Consider the following 21,780-nt stretch of genomic DNA (forward strand, 5'->3'; position numbering starts at 1 on the left):
ATCACGACATCATGGATGAACCCCTGTTTATTCATATTGCTAACTGGACTAATGAATCTTTATTTGATCCAAGAAGGCATTTTTTAATATTAATCATGCTCAGGACTGCTTTCATACATCTTGTTTGTTGAAAATTCTTGAATATATATGCCAGGGGTAGGCAACCCAAAACACTCAAAGAGCCACTTGGACCCGTTTCCCACCGAAAACAAAACACTGGGAGCTGCAAAACCCTTTAGGTATCTAAAATGAAGCTAACACTGCATATATCCTTTTTTACCTTTATTATAGGTGTGTGTGTGTGTGTGTGTGTGTCCATACACACACACACACACACACACACACGCACACACATATATATCATAAAGGTAAAAAAGGATATATGCAGTATTAGCTTCATTTTAGATGTCAAAAGGGTCTCTCTCTGTCTCTCTCTCTCCTCTCCCTCTCTCTCTCTTTCTCTCCTTCTCTCCCTCTCCCTCTCTTTCCCTCTCTCCAATCTTCTGCTTACCTGGCAAGCTGGCTTCAAGCTGTTCTCCAACAAGCTCAGGGGTAGGCAACCTCGGCTCTTTTATGGCTCATGGACTTCAACTCCCAGAATTCCTGAGTTAGCATAGCTGGGCTAGCTAGTTCTCTCCTGCCCTTCCTGTTGCCCTTCCTGTTTCCTGCAGAGATGCTGCAAAGGGAGGAGCTCCGCCCAATAAGCTTTTCAGCTCCTAGGAGAACACCGTGAGTCCACTGTCTTTTTTACACACAAACACACACACACACACAGAGAGAGAGAGAGAGAGAGAGAGAGAGAAGGGAAGCGCAAGTGCCTGTCTCTGTCTCTCTCTCTGTAAATAGCAGAGGAGGCTGGGAGCCGCAGGGGAAGGCTCAAAGAGCCACATGCGGCTCCGGAGCCGCAGGTTGCCGACCTGTGATATATGCTCTCTGTGTCAGAAGACCACAGGAAAATTAAAAACAAAACAAAATAAAAAAAACCAAAGGCCTCACACAAATCTGAATCAGCCATTTTCTTGCTTACATTATCTGCCTTAGAATAATTAATGTGTCTGTAAATTGCTTATAATTTCTAAAGCGAATTTGTTTGGTCTGAAATACTTTTTTGTGTTTTCCACAGATGTTTTTTGAAATATGTTGCTCATGTAATATTAAATAATTTTGTAGTGCTTTCCTTTGCTTCATTTATCAGAATTATCATAGGGCTTTCTTCACTGTGAGATCCTTCAGCCTGTGTTCAAGAGAGAATTTCAAATGATAAATATAGTTTGCACTTATGGCTGATGAAATGAAATAGATCTTTGCTTCTTAGGCATATAGAGGAAAAGAATAATATAGACTGTACATTTGTTTATTTTAATAAAATGTAATCCTATAAATTCATTTATGCTCTTTCTATATGTCCAGACAGCTTGGACTAAATGCCAACAAACTGCCCAGTATGGCTGAAAGAACAAGACAACTGTCTGCCTACACTAGAAATACATTTTCTTTTTTTAATTTACTAGAAGCTGTTTGCTGCTTTGCTTTGGGAAGCAAATGACTAACAAAAAAAGAAAAACCAAAAATACACATAGAAAGCAGGCTTAACAGCAATAACTGTGAGAGGGATCTTGGAGTCTTTTAGGGTATCACATATCAAGCAAGGAGATGAAAATGAACCCTGGGAAAGTGAAAGCCATATTAGAATGGGAAGATCCCTGAACCCAGATGCAACTGCAGAACTTCCTGGGGTTTGCCAACTTCTACCAACAATTCATCCAATCTTTTGCACAGCTAGCTTTGCCTATCACAGAGCTATTAAAGATGGGAGGGTGAGGTTGAAGCCCAAGGTGAGCCAGCCGCTCAACGGTACTATGGAGTGTCAAGCAGTTTTTGAAAAACTCAAATGGCTTTTCGCAGCTGAGCCAACCCTTAAACACCCAGATCCAGCAGCATCCTTTGTAATTCAAACCGATGCTAGAGATGTAGCCATGGGAGCTGGCCTTCTTCAAAAGAACCAAAAAGAGAAACTTCATCCATGTGCCTACACCTCCCGTAAACTGACACCAAGAAGCACTGGGTGGTGTGTGAGAAGGAAGTTTATGCGGTCCATTGGGCATTGCTTACCTGGGGGCAGTTTCTAGAGGGTAGCAAGATCTCTTTCGAGGTATGGACAGACCACAAGAATTTGGAGGCCCTGAAAACCCCAAGTAAACTGTTCCCCAAGCAGGTCCGATGGGCTCAATATTTCAATCAATTTAACTTTGGTACCTGCCAGGAGGAAAAAATTTCTTGTCAGATGCACTATTTTGCCTACCACAATACAAGAGTTCCAGGGAGGAAATAATTAACTTGATCATCCTCTTGGGGCAGCTGGCAGTGCTAAGTTCCAGGAAGCTAATTCTACCAACTCTCCCTCAGCCAGCTGATAGTGAGATCACCAAGAAATTGAGGGAAGCCCTGGAGGAAAATGAATGGTTTAGGAACCATAAAGGAGACATGACGAAGAGAGGGTTTGGCTTGGAAGGGTTCCAAACTATATGTACCACTCAAAACAAGGGTCCAGATTTTGCAAAGGTATCATGACGTGAAGCCAGCGGGCCACTTTGGTTTTGTGAAAACCCTCCACTTAACCAGGAGGCAGTTTTGGTGGCCTAAGATGAACAAGGACATAGAGAAATACGTTGCTGTGTGCCCGACATGTGCTTTTATGAAAAGACTGCCAGGAAAGCCTCCTGGACTGTTGCAGCTTGTGGCTAACCCCAGCAGTTCGTGGGAGAAGATAGCCATGGATTTCATTGTGGAATTGCCTGAGAGTTCCGGGAACATCGTAATGTGGACTGTGAGTGACCTGTTTTCAAAACAAGTGCATTTTGTGGTGTGCCCGAAAATCCCATCAGCCCAAACCTTAGCCAAGTTGTTCATGCAGCACATATATATATATATAGACTGCATGGAGTCCCAAGGTGCATCATCTCTGACCAGGGGGTGCAGTTTACCGCAAAGTTCTGGCAAGAGTTTATCAAATTAATAGGGTCCTCACAGGGGGCTTAGTTCTGGGTTCTGTCCTAGTCCAAATGGATCAGCAGAGAGAGCTAACTCAATGATAGAGCAATACTTACATTGCTTCAGCCTAGTCTGAGGTCCTGAATGCTGTGGAACAGGTTTTCATTCAGGATATCCCTGTACTTTGCTCCATTCAGCTTTCCCTCAACCCTGACAAGTCTCCCAGTCCCTGCTGCTGAAAAACACCCCCACAGGATGATGCTGCCACTCACCATGCTTCACTGTTCGGATGGTATTGGGCAGATGATGAGTGGTACCTGGTAATCTTTCTTTTACTCACCCAACCTCATCAAACCAAATGCAAACTGGATGTTCACTTCAAAAGTTGGCACAAAATGTTAAGCTAAATTATTACTAAAGTATTAAGCTACATTATTAAAGCATAATGGGGATTGTGTTCCTCATCATAAACGTTGCAATGGTTGCTACACTGGATTATAATTTATGAATAACTCAAGGTGGTGAATATACCTAATATTCCTTCTTCCTCCTTTTTCCCCTGTAATAACCACCTGTGAGGTTTCTTGCACAGGTTTCTGGAATTTCTGATTACCGTAGAGTCTTGGTCTGTTTAGGATTAGAACCCAATTATGAACTGGGCAAACAGTAAGATAACTTACTGGAGATGTTTCACTTCATTTTCAGAGGCCCGTGGAAGAAAACTGTTTCCTAACTCATTCCCAAGAAAAGAAATGTACTCCTTTGTTGTGTTTGACATTAAATTCTTCACTTATAAAAGACCCGTGTCTTCAGCCAGGCAACTAAATAAAAAATTATCTTAATATTTTTATTTTTTAAGGTAGCTCTCTTTATATATATGTAAATATGGTTTAAGCTTTTCTGGTTTTCATTATTTTTTAACCTTTTCTATAAATTTGCAATTTTCAGTTATTAGTGAACTGTATCACTGTGAATGGACATAGATAATAAATTGTTAACAGAGAAAATTCAACTTTATAACAAGCCCACATATTACCAACAAAAGGAATTGTATAAATTTATATACTTTATCGTATTTTAATATTAAAGAAAATATATGTTGTTTCACATGTTACTTTTATTAGTGGAACTCCAGAACATCAGACATATTGTTTCCAAACAGGGTCATGATTAGTTTTGTCATCTGTAAGGGTAAACCTACCACTGATATTTCTTTGTACAGCAGTTCTATCTCAAGTTTCTGAGAAATCTAGGTAAAGAAAATAATAGGAGACTTGGCTTAGCTGCCCTTAGTACAAAGTTTTATTTCTCTTGAGGCAGTGATGGTTTATGTAAATAAGTAGAATTTTGACTACATACTTAATAACAATATCATAGGATTTCATATACTCCTTAATACATTAGAACATAAACAGGTTGTAGCAGCAATACAATCTCTTTTTCTTTAGAAAAAAGTCACCATTTTAAAAATAAGTGAAGTCAACTGTAACTTAAAACTACGAAAATATTTTTATTTTTTTAAAAAGTTACTTAGTGAAATGTCACATGCTGAGTTTCTTTCCTCCCGCCCCCCCAAAAAAAAATCTTTCCAGAATGCCTATATGCAGTTCTTCCCAGAAAAGGGGATATGTTATTGGTTCCATGATGAAAATAGGTTTCATGTGAAATCCCTTAAAGTAATAAATAGGTATTATGTATCTTTAGTTTGATCATCATCCTCAAGCTTTCTTATTTCATTTTTTAGACAGTTGATAGTTTCACGGCTTGCTTTTAATCTTTCTTTAAGTTCTGCAATCTCAAAGCTGGTCTTCTTCTTAGCAGCTTCCAACTTCTCTCGAGTTTTTACTTCTACACTGGCAACTAGAAGAAAAATGTATGTGGTATATTGCTTAATTATTTCAATATTTTTCTCAAGGTTTAGAAAGGCAAAGTCTTTATTATTTTGAATCAAAAAGATTAAAACATTCTGGACCAACCACCATGTGCTACTGTTTGCTAGTACAACACAAACCGTATTTTTTAACATACAATGCCTTTAAACTATAGCTGAAATAAAAGTATCATTTTAGGAATCCAAAACAACTGGATTAGGTTATCTTAAATACAAAGTTGGCATAATCTACATAAATCAAAATGATTATGCAGAAGTGACCTTTCCATACCTGTTCTCTATCTGAACTAAAATAATATATAAATAAATAAAATATAATTTTCATGAAAGCCAAAGCGAAAGTGAAGATCTAGTTTAAGTCATACAATAATAATAGGAAAGAGGATCTTTCAAATCAAGTTTCAGATCCTATAAAATCAACATATAATACTGAAATCTTGGTGTTCAGCACTTACATTCTGTTTCATGCTTATAAGCACCAAGTGTTAACTGACGAGATGTAGTTAGCAATTGCTGCATCATAGCAGTAGGGTCCTGAAAAATCTGTTGGAAAAAAGTAATACATTTCTATTATTTGCTAGACTGTAATGTTTCACAGTAAAATGGACTATATATAATTATGTAATTTGATAACTAGAATATTCACAATCTAATGGATCTTTTATTCTGTATATCCAAACATGCACCAAAAAATTTGGGGAACCACCCTCCAGAGCAGATTCAGACTATCAGAAAAGGAAAGGGAAAGAAGGGGAGACAGTCATCCAATTCCTGTTCCTAAAGTTAATGTAAGTTTTTGTTATCTTACCATCTCATCATAAAATTCAGAAACAACAGTTTTCTTTCCCAAAATGGCATTTGTGTCAGACTGAAACAGCTTCAGCAAATGATATAGAGTCACCTGTATAATAGAGAAACCTGATTACTACCCAAATATACCAATCAAACAGTAGAACAGAAATTGAATATTTTATATTTCAGCTTGCCATGATAACTGAAACTGAAAATTTACTGTATACAGACAAGAATAAACTTAAAAGAATTAGTAATTACAGGTCACTTGCGATGGAATTGCACTGTCTATTTGCTGATATAAACCACGTTTTTTCCAGAAGGCAAACCTTTTAACCTTCATTAGTGACATTTATTTTCTATAAAGACACAGGGAACCATTTTAAGATTATGCTGCAAAATATTTGTTTCCTCATAATTTGGCACATAGAACTGTTGTATCATTCCCAGACACAAAGCAAAGAATGCCCAAAGTAATACATTTAAGTGATTCATCCTCTAAATACAGATAAAACTTCTCAATCTTTTCCCAACTATTATTTTAAACAGGATGCACTCTTCCACGTTCTCAAAATTCCAACTAAACTCCAGTTAAACTGACCCACATGTCAATCACAAATAATTTACTTACAATTCTACCATGAGCAGAATTACAGTCATTGACTGCTTTAGGAATTGGTGACAGATGTAATCCACTGTTTAAAAAGTCATGTTCAAACATGTACAGCTTTACCCAGTTAAGTGCTCTCTCACACTAGTGCTTTTTCTCTAAACATGGCTTAAAACAATTTAGCTGGCTTTTCTTTAACCTTAGCACAAAATTCACAACTTTTATAGACAAAAGTTCCTTTCCAGGAAATACTAGCAATATGTACAGGACCCACCACATTTTAGCTAACTTGAAATAGAATGTGATTTCATCAGGGTAATCAGATGTATAAAATTGAGTATTGATGTTTGCACTAGGAAAACTACTTACCGGCCTTTCATTAGGATCAATAAAAAATATCTTAATGATGATTTCAAATTCACCCCAACCTGTTTCAGTGATCTCATATGGTGGTTTAGTTACCACTAAAAAAAGGGGGAAAACACTAAATATTAGATAATCCAACTTTGAAAAATAGTGAAACCATTCTATTTTCATCAAAGACTGTTTAAATCATACCTCTTAGTGGATTACCATAGCTTTCATGTAACTTGAACTGGATTTTTTTTACATAAGCAGACATATCCTAAAATTAAAAAGAGCCAATAAGAATGTATGCTTTATACTGTTTCAATGTTCCCTTCTAGTCTCTGTTACATAGCATTCCACTGAGTAATTCCAGTACTTTTTTCAGATTTTAAGTTATTTTCCTTGTGCAATATTTGTGTATCTTCCAAACTATAATAGCTGATAAGACATTTTGAATAAATCACCAAATACTAAGTATATTTATCAAGAAATGACCTATATTCTATACAAAATCACTTTAGATTGTGGCAAAAATTGTTAGCCAAATTCTGTAGATCATAATCTTTCACAGGGCATTCTCCTAGCTTTCCCTATATATTTTATTTGACTGTACAGAATAGCAATATCCTAATTAAACATTTTAAACACCCAAAATATTCAAAAATTGAAAAAATTGCATTATCGTTGAAAATATTTTTGCTTACCTCATTCCTATAGGGCTTAACATAAACTGTCCACTGATGTGTATGCCCATCTTCTTCTCGTTTCTTGCCAAAATAGCGGGCAACATTACCATAAACAATGGGTTTTACAATAGTTACACCCTTGAAGGAAAAAAGCAAAATCATTTTATATTCTTAATTTGAAGCTCTGTCCTATATTTAAGGACACAGAAAGTTAAAGGTTCTTTCTTAGATTATTATTTTTCCTTCAGAACTCAGTAAAGGGACCCAGTTTGGTCTAGTTATTAACGCACAAGACTAGAAATCAGAAGACCATAAGTTCTAGTCCCGCCTTAGCCATGAAAGCCACTCGCAGTCTAAATCACTTTGTGAGAAAAATAAGAGGAGGAAAGCATGTTGGACATGTTTGCCGCTTTGAATTATTTGTAAAAATAATAAAGATGAGACACAAATAAAAAGTAAAAACAACAAATCAGCGAACACCTAGTGTCAGTATCCAGTTATATTTCCTTTCTATCTATTTTCTCTGATATAAAACCAATCCTTACTCTCTCCTGGATCCTGTCATACTCCTAAGAGGGAGGGAGGTAGGCATGGGGGTTTTATTACTTTCACTTCCTCTATTCACTACAAAGTAACCTTTTGTTGATTCGTTTTCGGATCTGCTAACCACCACAATGTAACCATTAGGCTTTCATCCTATGCCCTCCTGAAATTGTCCTCCTTACCAGCCAGCGAGGAAAAGGGGTGTGTGTGAAAAGATACAGCCTCCGGAATCTGTGTGAGGAGCTGTTGAATGATCGTGCCAACGGAGCCCGATTGATGTTATCTTTCCTGGATTTAATACCTAGAAATCTGCCGGTCTGAATCACCCGGAAGAACTGTGGGGTGGGGGTTGCTTAGGGACACTTTAAAAACATCGATTTGTAAGGAAATCCCTTAGACCCTGTCTATCATGCCTACTATCAATTTCTCTTAATAAAAGTTCCTGTTGGAAGAAACCGTTTCCAAGAGTCCTGCTTTCTTAAGATGTGGATTGAAGTGGTTCCTTACATTAGACACGATCTGCAGTAATAGTCAACCTGCAAGGGAGAACCTTGCTGGGGGATTTTGCAAAAAATACAATGTCAGACGACGAGGCAAGGAAGGGAGAAAACCCCATGGAGAGGGAGCCTTCCCCCCGACTGAAAACCTGCCAGCTGTCGGATTCTGAAATGTCATACTCCCCAGGAGAAGAGGTGGTAGAGATGCGTAACCGCAAACCTCGGTGGTCAATGGGCGTTGGAAAGAAAGGCGAGTGGGAAAAGAGATCGAGAAAGGTGACCCTGAGACGGGGGCTCCACCAACCAGAATGGAAGCTGGAGATGGAGAAATCCCTGCACGTTAGCAAAGAGGAAGGAAGTTGAGCACAGCACTCGAACTGGATCCTAGAGAAAGCTATCAACCTGATAAAAAGAACCCTCGGCTCTCTAGGGGAGGAGAATTCTGAGCCCTGCGGCTGCACCAGCACCTTGAGCTGTAGCTGGAAAGACACTGAGGGGGAATTGGAACCTGTAGTCCCGGGGATGTCTGCTGATCCAGTAGCGACCATTTCAGCAACCCCCATTCCCCGCCGACCTTCAGATGGCGATCCTGATGGAAGACAATACTACCGACGGAGAGGCACCGATCCATTCAAAGACTCCCGCCGCTGGACGCGAAATTCAAGGGGGAACTGACACGCTTGGGGTTTTTCCTAACCCAAGTCCTCAGCTACATGGAGGAATACGGGCGGCACATCCCTAGCAACAAAGCCCGCATCCGTATCGTGCAATCCACTCTGGACGGACTGGCTGCAGATTGGGTGGTTAATTTGCACAATTCCGATGCCCCAGAGCTCAACGATTTCAACCGTTTCATGTCCTCTCTGAGAAGGCGATTTGAGGACCCCCTGGCTGATCACAAAGCCCGCGAAAGAATCAAAACGGTGAGGCAAGGCAGATGCCCGGTAGCCAAATATACGCAAGAATTCCGGGCCATTGCCAGCAAGCTAAACTGGCCAGAACACATCCTCCTTAGCCATTTCAAAGACGGCCTAAATTACGACCCCTACCAACTCGACGAATGGTACGTCCTGGCAGAGGAAGCAGAGATTGACCTACTGAAGAGGCACCACCGAGGAAAACCATGGAGCTGCTCGCCGCTTGAGCTGACGCGCGAGCCAGCGAAGCCACGGCTATGGCCAAGGAGCCAATGGGCTGTTTCAAATGAGGGAGGGGCATCGGGCCATAGAATGCCGCTCAAAAGCCCCTCACCGATCACCGACCAGGAAATCCAAAAAGTCCCCAGCCAAGCCAAAAGAACCCGCCATGAGAGCAATAGAGACTGTGGAGTCCCCAAGCTCTCCCCAACGTGGGGAGGGAACTCAAGCCTATACCGCAGGGCTGGTGGACACCTCAGACAACAGCTCAGAGGGCGAAACCCTGGTAAGTGGACCCATCGCACCCATCTTCAAGACAGTGACTATATTAGCTCCCTCCATGCCCGAAGCTGTAAAAGTGAAAGCCTTAATAGGCTCTGGCTGCACCCACTGCCTCATTAGCCCGATGCTAGTGGGGAACTTGGGCATTCTGGTGAGGAGGCTAAAACAACCAATCTCATTTGGCCAGTTAGATGGGTCCATAGCAGGGGCGGTGCCAGCTACCCTAGCCACTTTACGAGTCCACCTATCCCTGGGAAACCATGAGGAAGACATAACGTTTGTAGTGACCCCAGTCATGGAATGCCCAGTGATCCTAGGGCTGGAATGGTTAAGGAAATGGAACTCCTGGGTAAATTGGAGCATGGCAGAAATCAATTTCCCGAAGGAGGACTCTACGGACTTAAAACCCCAAGGGGACCTACCAAAATTAAGAACGGAAAAAGCATCCATGGGAGAAGAAAAGGAGTTACCCGAAATATCAGAGGAATACCGAGATCTTGCTGAAGTTTTCAGCGAGGAGAGGGCAGATGAGCTTCTCCCTCACTGACCCACGGATTGTGCCATAGAATTCAAGCCCGGGGCAAAACTCCGGAAGCCCAGACTATACTCTATGAGCCCTAAGGAGAAGGAGGAAATGGAAAGATTCATAAAGAGAAACCTAGAAAGGGGGTTTATTGAACCTGCTAAGCCTACGGTAGCTGCCCCAGTCCTCTTTAGAGAGAAGAAGGACGGCACTTTACGCTTGTGCATGGATTACCGCGCCCTGAATGCAATCAGTGAAAGTAACCTATACCCCCTACCCCTCATGAAGGACATGTTAGCCCACCTCTTGAAAGGAAGAACTTTCACTAAACTAGATCTAAGGGAAGCGTATTACCACATTAGGATTAAGGAAGGGGATGAATGGAAAACCGCATTTAATTACCCAATGGGGTGCTACCAATTCAAAGTTTTGCTATTTGGACTACAAGGGGCCCCCGCAGTATTTATGCAATTAATCAATGAGGTACTAAGGGAGCACCTATTTAAGGGGGTTCTGGTTTACTTAGACAACATCCTTATCTTCATCGAATCCAAAGAGGAACATGTCAACCTAGTCTGAGCGGTCTTAAAGAAACTGCAAGCTGCCCATCTATATGCCAAATTATCGAAATGCAAATTCCACCAGGAAAGAATAGACTACCTGGGTTATCGCATATCCCCACAGGGCATTGAAATGGACCCAGAGAAAGTCAGAGCAGTATTAGAATGGGCACCACCTCGCACAAGAAAGCAGCTACAAAGTTTCCTGGGTTTCACAAATTTTTACCACCAATTCATCCCCTCATTTGCCCAGATAGCCCTGCCCCTCACAAACTTACTAAAAACAAAGGGAGAAACCTCAGTGAACCCTAGCCAGCCACTAAAATGGACAATGGAATGCCAAGCGGCATTTGAGAGATTAAAGACTCTTTTCTGCCGAACCTGTACTGAGGCATCCATACATGGATAAGCCCTTCGTAATACAGGCGGATGCAAGCGATGTGGCAGTGGGGGCTGTACTATTACAAGAAAACGATGAAGTGGTATTGCAACCCTACACATATACATCTAAGAAACTCACCAAAACGGAACAGCGCTGGCCTGTGTGGGAGAAAGAGGTATACGGGATATGTTGGTCATTACTTACGTGGTGCCAATTCCTTGAAGGGAATAAAATCCCTTTTCAGGTGTGGACAGACCACAAAAACCTGGAAACCTTGAAAACATCCAGGAAGCTCAACCCCAAGCAAGCCTGCTGGTCCCAGCATTTTCACCAATTCCACTTTACGCTCAAGCACTTGCCAGGGATGAAGAACTTCTTGGCAGATGCACTATCTCGCATGCCCCAATATAACAGCACACGAGCCACCGATTCTAAACCACTTATGGCGGAACCACAACTGGCAGCGCCAGTAACTACCAGAACCCAGGCTAAATTAAAACCGCAGCTGGGTAGCCAAACTGGAATCGAATTCCGGAAAACTTTGGAAACAGATGAATGGTTCCAGAAAAATAGACACATGTGCACTATTAAAGACGAATTGCCTTGGGTGGGGGGAAAACTATATATACCAACCACCCAGAGGGGCACATTCATGCAGCTGTGCCATGATACAAAATCAGCAGGACATTTTGGATTTGTAAAAACATTACACTTAATTAAAAGGCAATTTTGGTGGCCATCCATGAAAAAGGACAGAGAAAATTATGTGGCCAGCTGCCCAATGTGCACGACTGCTAAGGGAAATCGCCTGGACTGTTACAACCAATGGCGACTCCCTCAGCCCCCTGGAGGGCAATAGCCATGGATTTTATAGTGGAATTACCAAAAAGCAATGGGAATACTGTCATCTGGACGGTCACGGACTTGTTTTCCAAACAGGTACACTTTATCCCTTGCCAAAAGATTTCCACCGCAAAAGCGAAAATGCAGCATATTTACAGATTGCATGGGGCACCCCAACACATTATATCTGATAGGGGAATGCAATTTACGTCTGCATTTTGGAAGGAATTTTTATCCCTTTTAGGGACCACTCAGGCTGACATTTAGTCATCATCCTCAAGGAAACGGCCAAGCAGAGAAAGCTAACTCAGTACTTAAGCAATATTTAAGATGCTTTCTTAATTTCCAGCAGTCGAATTGGACAGACCTACTCCCTTTCGCAGAAGTCGCTTACAATAACGCAGTCCACTCCAGCACAGGCTACACTCCTTTTCAAATAGCCAATGGTCAAAGTTTCAACCCCATGCCAGAATTAGTCCCAAACGAACCAGGAAGCCCATCACTGAAAGAGTAGATAGAACAATTACAAAACACCTGGCCAATAGTTAGAAAAGCCTTAGACGAAGTTAGGCCAGCATACAAAGCACAAGCAGATAAAAAAAGAGTTGAACTCACATCATTCATTGTAGGAGAAATGGCGTATTTGTCTACAAAATACCTAAAACCCTGTAAAAAACTTGGACTAAAATATATAGGACCTTTTCCAATTAAAAGAATCATAAACCAGTAACAGTAGCATTAGAATTACCCAAAAATCTCAGGCAAATACACCCAATTTTTCACTGCAGTTTGCTGAAAAGAGAACAATAGTCAACCTTACGGCCAAAAATCGCCCCCACCTCCAATCATGGTGGAAGGAGAACAACACTTCGAGATAAAGGAAATCCTAGACTCTACGAGATGTCATGGGACAACTCAATACCTAGTAGCATGGAAACACCTCCCCTCCTCACAAAACGAGTGGGTCCATAAACATCATGTCAGAGCCCTGAAGCGGTTAAAGAAGTTTCATACAGAGTGTCCGACAAGCCAGACTAACTTTTATACCTGTTTTGTTTTCTCTACAGATGGATCTCTCTTATTTTTTTTCTCAATTTTTTTTTATTTTTCACCATACACCAAAAACTACATAAACATAAATCTTTTCTTCTTATTTTTAAGGGGGGCAGGATGTCAGTATCCAGTTATATTTCCTTTCTATCTATTTTCTCTGATATAATACCAATCCTTACTCTCTCCTGGATCCTGTCATACTCCTAAGGGGGAGGGGGTATGCATGGGGGTTTTATTACTTTCACTTCCTCTATTCACTACAAAGTAACCTTTTGTTGATTCATTTTTGGATCTGCTAACCATCACAATGTAACCATTTGCCTTTCATCCTATGCCCTTCTGAACTTCTCCTCCTTACCAGCCAGCGAGGAAAATGGGGGGGAAAGATGCAGCCTCCGGGATCTGTGTGAGGAGCTGTTGAATGATTGTGTCCAACGGAGCCGGATTGATGTTATCTTTCCTGGATTTAACACCTAGAAATCTGCCGGTCTGAACTGCCCAGAAGAACTGTGGGGTGGGGGTTGCTTAGGGACAGTTTAAAAACATCGATATGTAAGGAAATCCCTCAGATCCTGTCTATCATGCGTACTATCAATTTCTCTTAATAAAAGTTCCTGTTGGAAGAAACCATTTCCAAGAGTCCTGCTTTCTTAAGATGTGGATTGAAGTGGTTCCTTACACCTAGAGGCAAACAAAGTAATTACTAAAAGCCAACATGGGTTTGTCAAAAACAGATCATGCCAGGCAAATCTTATTGCATTTTTTGACCAAGTGACAAAATTAGTGGACCAGAGGAATGCTGTGGATATAAATTACTTGGACTTCAGTAAGGCATTTGATAAAGTAGATCACAACCTACTACTTGATAAGATAAATATGGGTTAGACAGCATCACTACCAGATGGATTCGTAGCTGGCTGGCAGGCCGTACTCAGCGTGTGCTCCTCAATGGAGCCGTATCTACATGGCGGGAAGTGTGTAGTGGGGTGCCCCAGGGCTGTTCTGGGCCCATGCTCTTCAACATCTTCATCAACGATTTGGACGAGGGGATAGATGGAGAACTCATCAAATTTGCACCAAGCTGGCAGGAATAGCCAACACTCCAGAAGACAGGCTTAGGATACAGGAGGATCTGGACAGACTTGGACACTGGGCGCTATCTAACAAAATGAAATTCAATGGTGAAAAAAGTAAGGTTCTACATTTAGGCAAGAAAAACCAAATGTACAGGTATAGTATAGGGGGTATATTGCTCAATAGTAATAACTGTGAGAGGGATCTCGGAGTCCTAGTGGACAATCATTTAAATATGAGCCAGCAGTGTGCTGCAGCTGCCAAAAAAGCCAACACAGTGCTAGGCTGCATTAACAGAGGGATAGAATCAAGATCACGTGAAGTATTAATACCACTTTACAATGCCTTGGTAAGGCCACACTTGGAACTGCATCCAGTTTTGGTCACCACGATGTAAAAAAGATGCTGAGACTCTAGAAAGAGTACAGAGAAGAGCAACAAAGATGATTAGGGGACTGGAGGCTAAAACATATAAGGAACGGTTGCTGGAATTGGGTATGTCTAGTTTAATGAAGAGAAGGACTAGGGGGGACATAATCGTAGTCTTCCAGTATCTCAGGAGCTACCACAAAGAAGAGGGAGTCAAGCTATTTTCCAAAGCGCCTGAAGGCAGGACAACAAGCAATGGATGGAAACTAATCAAGGAAAGAAGCAACCTAGAACTAAGGAGAAACTTCCTGACAGTTAGAACAATTAACCAGTGGAACAACCTGCCTCCAGAAGTGGTGAATGCTCCAACACTGGAAGTTTTTAAGAAGAGACTGGACAGAAATTTGTCCAAAATGGTATAGGGTTACCTGCCTGAGCAAGGGGTTGGACTTGACGACCTCCAAGGTACCTTCCAACTTTATTATTATTATTATTATTATTATTATTATTATTATTATTATTATTATTATTATTATTATTATTATTATTATTATTATTATTACTACTACTACTACTACTACTACTACTACTACTACTACTACTATATTATATTAAGAATTCCAAGCTGTATATAGTATAGATTTACAAGTCACACTATATTTTCAATTACAAAAACTTTAGAAATTATTTTGTTTTATATATTATTATAAATACATATTTAGTAAGTAGTAAATATACTTAATAAATAGAAAAGTAGTTAATAAGCAGAAAATATATCTTTTCTACTTCTATTTTCTTTTTCTATTCTGTTACTTTTTTAATTTGGCCTACTTTTATCTAGGAGTTGAAAGCATATATTTAAAAACTTTAAAATTTGCAAGGTTATCTGGAAGAGTTTGTGTCTGCTGATCCCAAAAACGTAGACAAGGTCCTTGAAGAGATTTGATAGTCATCAGCACCTTCATTCCCACTCCTCCCAGTGGATGAAAGCCTTCTGGAACTATACAGGTAGTCTTCAACTTATAGCAATTCATTTAGTGACAGTTCAAAGATACAACAGCACTAAAAAAGTGACATGACCGTTTTTCACAATTACGACCTTTGCAGCATCCCCATGATCATGTGATCAAAATTCAGATGCTTGGCAACTGGTTCATATTTATGATGGTTGCAGTGTCCCAAGGTCATGTGATCACCTTTTGCAACCTTCTGACAAGCAAAGTCAATGGGAAAACCAGATTCACTTAACAACCGGGTTACTAAATAATCAACTGCAGTGATTCACTTAACAACTGTGGCAAGAAAGGTTGTAAAATAGGGCAAAGCTTATTTAACAAATGTCTCACTTAGCAAAGAAAATGTTGGGCTCAATTGTGGTCATAAGTCGAGGACTTCCTATATTGAGTTTCCTGAAAGCAGAAAGTTAGAATGTAAGTATAAAAGTAGTGTTGAACAATTTAGTATTATAAAATAATAAGCAGTCAATAAGCAATATAGTCAAATCAGTACTTCCAATGGGGTTTAAACATAAGAAACTACAACTTTTGGATGTGTAATCCAATAAATTCAAATTTATCAGCACTTACTCCCAATACTTATAGAAGGCTACAAACTTAGTTGATACAAATCTTCTGAATTACAAAGATTTAGAGACAAACTATTTTAAAAAATTATGCAGGTAGTCCTTGACTTACAACAATTCATTTAGTAACTATTTGAAATTACAACAACAATGAAAAAAATAACTTGTGACTGTACTTATGACCATTCTACTAACCCCAGGTCATGTGATCAGAATTTGTATGCTTGGCAACTGGCTCATATTTATGATTGTTGCAATGTCCCAGGGTCATGTGATCACCTTTTGCAACCTTCTGACAAGCAAAGTCAATGGGGAAGCCAGATTCACTTCACAACCGTGTTACTAACTTAAATGCAGTGATTCACTTAACAACTGTGGCAAGACAGGACATAAAATGGGGGGAAATTCACTTAACAACTGTCTCGCTTAGCAGCAAAAATTTGGGTTCAATTGTGGTCAAAAGGCTACCTGTAAATAAATCCGGAGACCAGCATCATTTTGAAGAATACCTTACAAATGATTTGAATGTCATTTGTCTGTAATACTGCAAACTATGCTTTCACCATACAAAACCAGGTAATATTTAATAGAGAATTCATTTTAACCACAATTACGTACTGTATATGGGGTTTTAAACACTAGCAACTACTTAAATATTTGCTGTAGCTTCAGCATCCCTTTTCTTACACCTATTAACTCTAGGAAGTCATAATCTAATGAAGGATATACATACAATCTGAAGTAATGAAAAATATAATCAATAAGCAATTCGTTAATTCAGCAACGCTGATAGAAAACAACAAAGATTAAATTTAGGGAGAGTTAAATTTATATTTAAAACTAGAAAAGGTACGTGAAAAACAGCTTTCCGAGAAAAGAATTAGTGATTTAATTCTCGAAGATTTGTATGAAAATAAATTCGTTAGGTCTCTAAGCTCCAGAGGACCTTTCGGTGTTAGTTGCAGCAACTAAAAGACGGTTCCCTCCTTCGAAATCATTCGCAAGCCTCTTTAAATCAATCAGTACACTTGAACTTGTGCAACAAACCGACCCAAGGGACCAAGTATGTGTCGAACCCTGCGATCGCCTTGGGCGTCTATCATTGCCCTTCAGGAGGAAGAGAAGCCGTTTGCAAATTGACCAAAAGCCCCCTCCCAGCGGCCCTCGCACCTTCACTCTCCCACCAGAGTCAGGCCCGAACTCAGCCATTCTTTTGAACATATTGCACCGGAAGGGAAGGCTCCTCGCGCCGCTCTAGCGTAGCCAGGGCAAGGCCGGCCTCATCTGCCCGCCCGCCGGCCGCGAAACCAAGGAAACCCTCCCTCCTCTGCGTAACCCGGCGTCCGCCCTCTGGGCGAAGTCCGTGACCCTCATACAATAGCTTCCGGGTGAGATTAACGTAACGCACATTACACGCACCTTCCCATTTCCAGCAGAAAGAAGCGGGCTGGTAGTGTCACATGATCTCCCATCGCTTTAGTTTCGCGAATTGGAGATAAAAATTAAAGGCTAGAAAGAGAAAACAAAAGTACATTCTAGGTATGTTGCGGTCGTGCTGGTTGTAAAGGGCTACATTTTGGAGCGCAATTGTAAGGTTATAAATTCAATTCTAAATTACTGGCAGCTGTTGGGATGTTCCTTGGAAGTTTCTGTAACCACGTTAGCATACTATAAGAAACTTCTATTTGAATTCCGTGTTTCAGAATACGTCTATATACCAAGCCCCTTTCCAAAAAATGTTATCTATGCTCACACTAAAGCACTAGCAATACTGTTGTTATAACCTAATAAATTTTATATATGAAAACTATCAGTTTAATAAGATATACAATAGATCCGTCTTAGGCTCTGAGTTCCGATATATTAACGGTAAGTAGTATTTCAATTTATATAATAGGCTGGACTATGGATTATTCCTTCAGCATTGTAATCCGGTTTCTCACCTAGAATATTGTCATTAGAGAAATGGATATACAAGTTATGCTTTTAGTCTTTGGGATGTTCTTATCACTTCTGCAATATAAGATATTTCCCTTTTGTTTCTCAATTAGAAACTAACGTATTTCAAGTTCTATTGTTAAATGTTCTGTCAGTGTGCTTTTGTAAATGCATGCCATGTATTTTATTCCCTATGTTTTTTATAAAGGTAGTCAGCTGTGTAAATCAAATACTTCAGATTTCCTAGACCTAGGTACTGTTTTTGGGTGTTGGATATTTCAGCATTACAGGCAAATTAGAGTGACAGCTCAATATAATGATAGTCTTATAAATTTTAAATTTATAGAATTGAAAAGAGATATCAAAGAACTAGTTTGGTGTAGTGGTTAAGGAAGGCATCAATATAGAAACTGGGAAGCTATGAATTCTAGTTCTAATCCAGCTGGGTTATCTTGGGCTAGCTAGTAGTTCTCTCAGCCATAGGAAGGAGGCAATGGCAAACCACTTCTGAAATCTTGCCAATAAAACTGCAGAACTTGTTCAGGCTGTTCCTAGGAACCAAGATGGAGTTCATACACTGTATATTTATGACCTATTGTTGGAGCTGACTTCACAAATCATCTTCTCTCCCAAGTATGTTGCACTAGTGCTCTTACAGCACTATGCTAGTTTCAAATGAAAGACTGATGTCCAACTAATAGAAAACGTTAATTGTAAGATTGTTATATGGAATTCTTAATATTAGTGATATCTTAATGGTAAAGCTATTTAACCCCACCTTCCAAAGTACCCATTATTTTAAAATGCAAGTTGATTTTTACATCCGTATGTGAGCTTCAGCTTGTCTTGTTTACTGTTTTTACCTTTAAACTTCAAGTTTCTTCCTTTCCCACCAACAGTGACAAGTTTAAAGCCCCAAGGAAACATGGGTTCTGCATTTAATAATAGTTTCTGAGTCTTTTGCCATTCCGTCATTTAATTTAAATCTCATAAGGGTTCATCTGGATTGTCTTTTTCTTCAGGAGAAAACAGGATAGTAGCTGGAAATTAAGAACTAACAGACTGAAAATATTTTTAAGGGCATTTGATAAAATGTTCTGTGGGAAAAAGAAATGGATCAAAGTATAGTTGATGGGGAATGCAGATAGCTTTAAGAGAAATTTTATACTGAGGAGGAAGTTAAAATAATCAAGTATGAAGAGGAAAAAAATGGATTCCCAAGGATATTTGATCAACTTCAGAACTGGAAATACTGTGAATGGATTATTTCATTATACAACTGTACATCTTAGACTAGGATGAAAGCAGAAATATTAAAAGATTAGTGACATCAAACTTTGTCATTTTGTTTACATGAATATGTGTACAGAGAACAGTAATAATTCATAGTGTTTACATAGCAACAATTGATATAAAAAGTGGTAGAAACATTAATTTGGCTTGTTACTTTTTGCTTTTTCAGTAAGAGCCACTTGCATTTAACTTCAAAAAAAACACAACCCTATAGTTCCATGAAAAAGAAGACAAAATAGACTTAAGCTTTCACTAAAATGTACTTTATTTTTCCCCCATAAAAGGAAACTTCTTTTGCAGTTTAAAAAGCCAACAAATGGTTCAATACTTAACAGTGACCTAAAGACTAGAAATAATAGTAATTAAAATCACCAAATGATCAAGTAGAAGTGAAATGAAATTTTAAAATCCATTTCTACAGGTAGAGATTTGGTTTATAAAATTTCATATGTTGGTATGACATTATTCCCTCTTACCTTGTGAAGCCATTTAAGTTCCAAAAATTCAACACATTCAAGATGTTCTTGAGTTGCCAAGTATTAGAAAGTCAAAAGAACCTGGGTTGGTTACATATACCAATCAATTTAAAATCTTAGTGTACACAGTGCTTTCATGTAAACATTTGTGCAAACTATGACATAATAAATTCCAACCCCAGCCATGTAAAAAGTATCTAAAGAAGAAGTGGTTAGCTCCACAGGCACTAAAGAACTATAAAATGAAAGTTAAATTTCCCCACTTTTAAGGCAATGTATTTACAAGTAGTAAATTCATAGAATCATAGAATGTTTCACAAAAAATAAGCTAGTATCTAAATCATGCCAAATCCATCAATAAGGAATGCAAGATCACATTTGGCATTTAATTTCACTTTCAAGAAAAGCAATTATAAATTATTGTAGGAATCCAATTGAAAATCAATCCATCCTCTGCTTCAAGTGTGCACCTGATGTGTTGTGTGAGAATAAATAGTATAAAGTTCTTCAAAGAGGTACCTGCCTACTTTGGCTCTTTCCGCCATCAGCAGCAACTTCCCAATAACCTGCCAATAAGGCAATTAGCTTTTATGTCTCCACCCCTTTATATAAAACCCCTACTCTAAATGCTGATTAATTTGACATTTTGTTGAAGGTTTTAAAAATTTTGCCTAACAAGATTCTCAATAACTACAATGATAAATTGTCTGAGAGTTGGAAGAAAATTGTAAAATTGTCTAATCCCCATACTTTAATATAATATAAAAAAGATGTCATTCTCCATGGAGGAAGTAGGGCCCTGCAGCACTTCAAATTCAAAGGCAAAAAAGTATTCAGGGTATATATAAGGCACAAATGTATCATCAGTTTGCATCGCTTCAAAGTAGTTAAGCTCGTTTCCCAACGTCATGATGTAGCTGTGCGAGTTCAGAAAAATATACTTATTTAAGGTGTTGTAGATAGGCATTACATTTGTGTCTCTGCATGAACTGAAGCACTATTTTGCTTTTAAATCCAAAGTGTTCCATGTTTATTGCATTTTTGGATCTCAGCAGAGTTGGACTAGAAATGTATGAAAACAGAAATGTTACTGCTTATATAATATGGTCTTATTCTTTCAATTTGCCCTGCTGCAGTCCCATGTGCTATTCTGGAGAATCTCTTCTCAAAAGTGGCTTTTGATTTGAAAGACTGCACCTCAAAAGCTTGAAATAATCTACATTACGTTTGTAATATGGATACTGTGGCATTATTTTTATTTAAACTAATAATTTACAACTGCAAAGAAAGCAATATTTGATGGAAATGAAAATGTATTAATAGTTTGCATCAGCATGTGTATGTTTGCTCATGGTACAGTATGTTCACATACATAAGGAGTATCAAAGTCTTATATAAAATTTTTCTAATGTCCTTTTTAAAATACCTTGTTCTCAGATTAACTATCTGGTTGTTAAATAAATCCCTATTATTATTATTCTTCCTTCCTCCCTCAGATGAAAATGTTATTTTCATTTAAACAATTTTGCCTATTTCTCAGATTTTTAAGATTGACAAACAGTTGAAGTATGCACATTTTACAGAGTATGTTTAATGCTTTTACATTAAAAGCTGTATTTTAAGGCTGTAAAATCTTACATCAAACAAGTAAACAATGTGAATAATACCCTACATATAAAAAATAGTAGTAAGCTGAAATTGGAGTGAGAATCTAACTGCTATCCAATATTGTATGTACAAAAGAGTTCTTAAAACTAAAGTCATTATATACATTTAAAACCTGAAGTTCATATTTGACAAAACTTAAACAACCAAACATAGTCTCGGAATAATCAAAAGCAGTCAAGTATACACAATCTCAAAACTAACCAGGATTTTCACTCTAAAATTAATTGGGAAATCTAAACATAA

At 38.9% G+C, this 21,780-nt stretch overlaps 1 protein-coding gene across 1 annotated transcript; it reads right to left on the minus strand.

Moving 5' to 3' along the window:
• Positions 1-4,090: 4,090 nt before the first annotated feature.
• On the minus strand, positions 4,091-17,497 carry YEATS4 (YEATS domain containing 4). The gene is made up of 7 exons (XM_015812457.1): positions 17,333-17,497; positions 7,337-7,456; positions 6,843-6,909; positions 6,654-6,748; positions 5,691-5,783; positions 5,338-5,425; positions 4,091-4,851 (listed from the first exon to the last, which is right to left on the minus strand). Exons 1-7 carry the CDS (start codon positions 17,381-17,383, stop codon positions 4,682-4,684), a joined length of 684 nt encoding a protein of 227 aa, XP_015667943.1. The 5' UTR covers positions 17,384-17,497; the 3' UTR covers positions 4,091-4,681.
• Positions 17,498-21,780: the final 4,283 nt, after the last annotated feature.

The sequence above is a fragment of the Protobothrops mucrosquamatus genome, unplaced genomic scaffold, assembly GCF_001527695.2.
Source record: "Protobothrops mucrosquamatus isolate PMUCROS unplaced genomic scaffold, P.Mucros_1.0 scaffold85, whole genome shotgun sequence".
Taxonomy (NCBI): Eukaryota; Metazoa; Chordata; class Lepidosauria; order Squamata; family Viperidae; genus Protobothrops; species Protobothrops mucrosquamatus.

Coding starts and splice junctions, on each gene's coding strand:
- YEATS4 (XM_015812457.1), bottom strand. CDS start 17,383: ATGTTCAAAAGAATGGCTGAGTTCGGGCCTGACTCTGGTGGGAGAGTG. Junction 6,910..7,336: donor TTAAGCCCTATAGGAATGAG/GTAAGCAAAAAT, acceptor TTTTAATTTTAG/GATATGTCTGCTTATGTAAA. Junction 5,784..6,653: donor TTGATCCTAATGAAAGGCCG/GTAAGTAGTTTT, acceptor TCTATTATACAG/GTGACTCTATATCATTTGCT.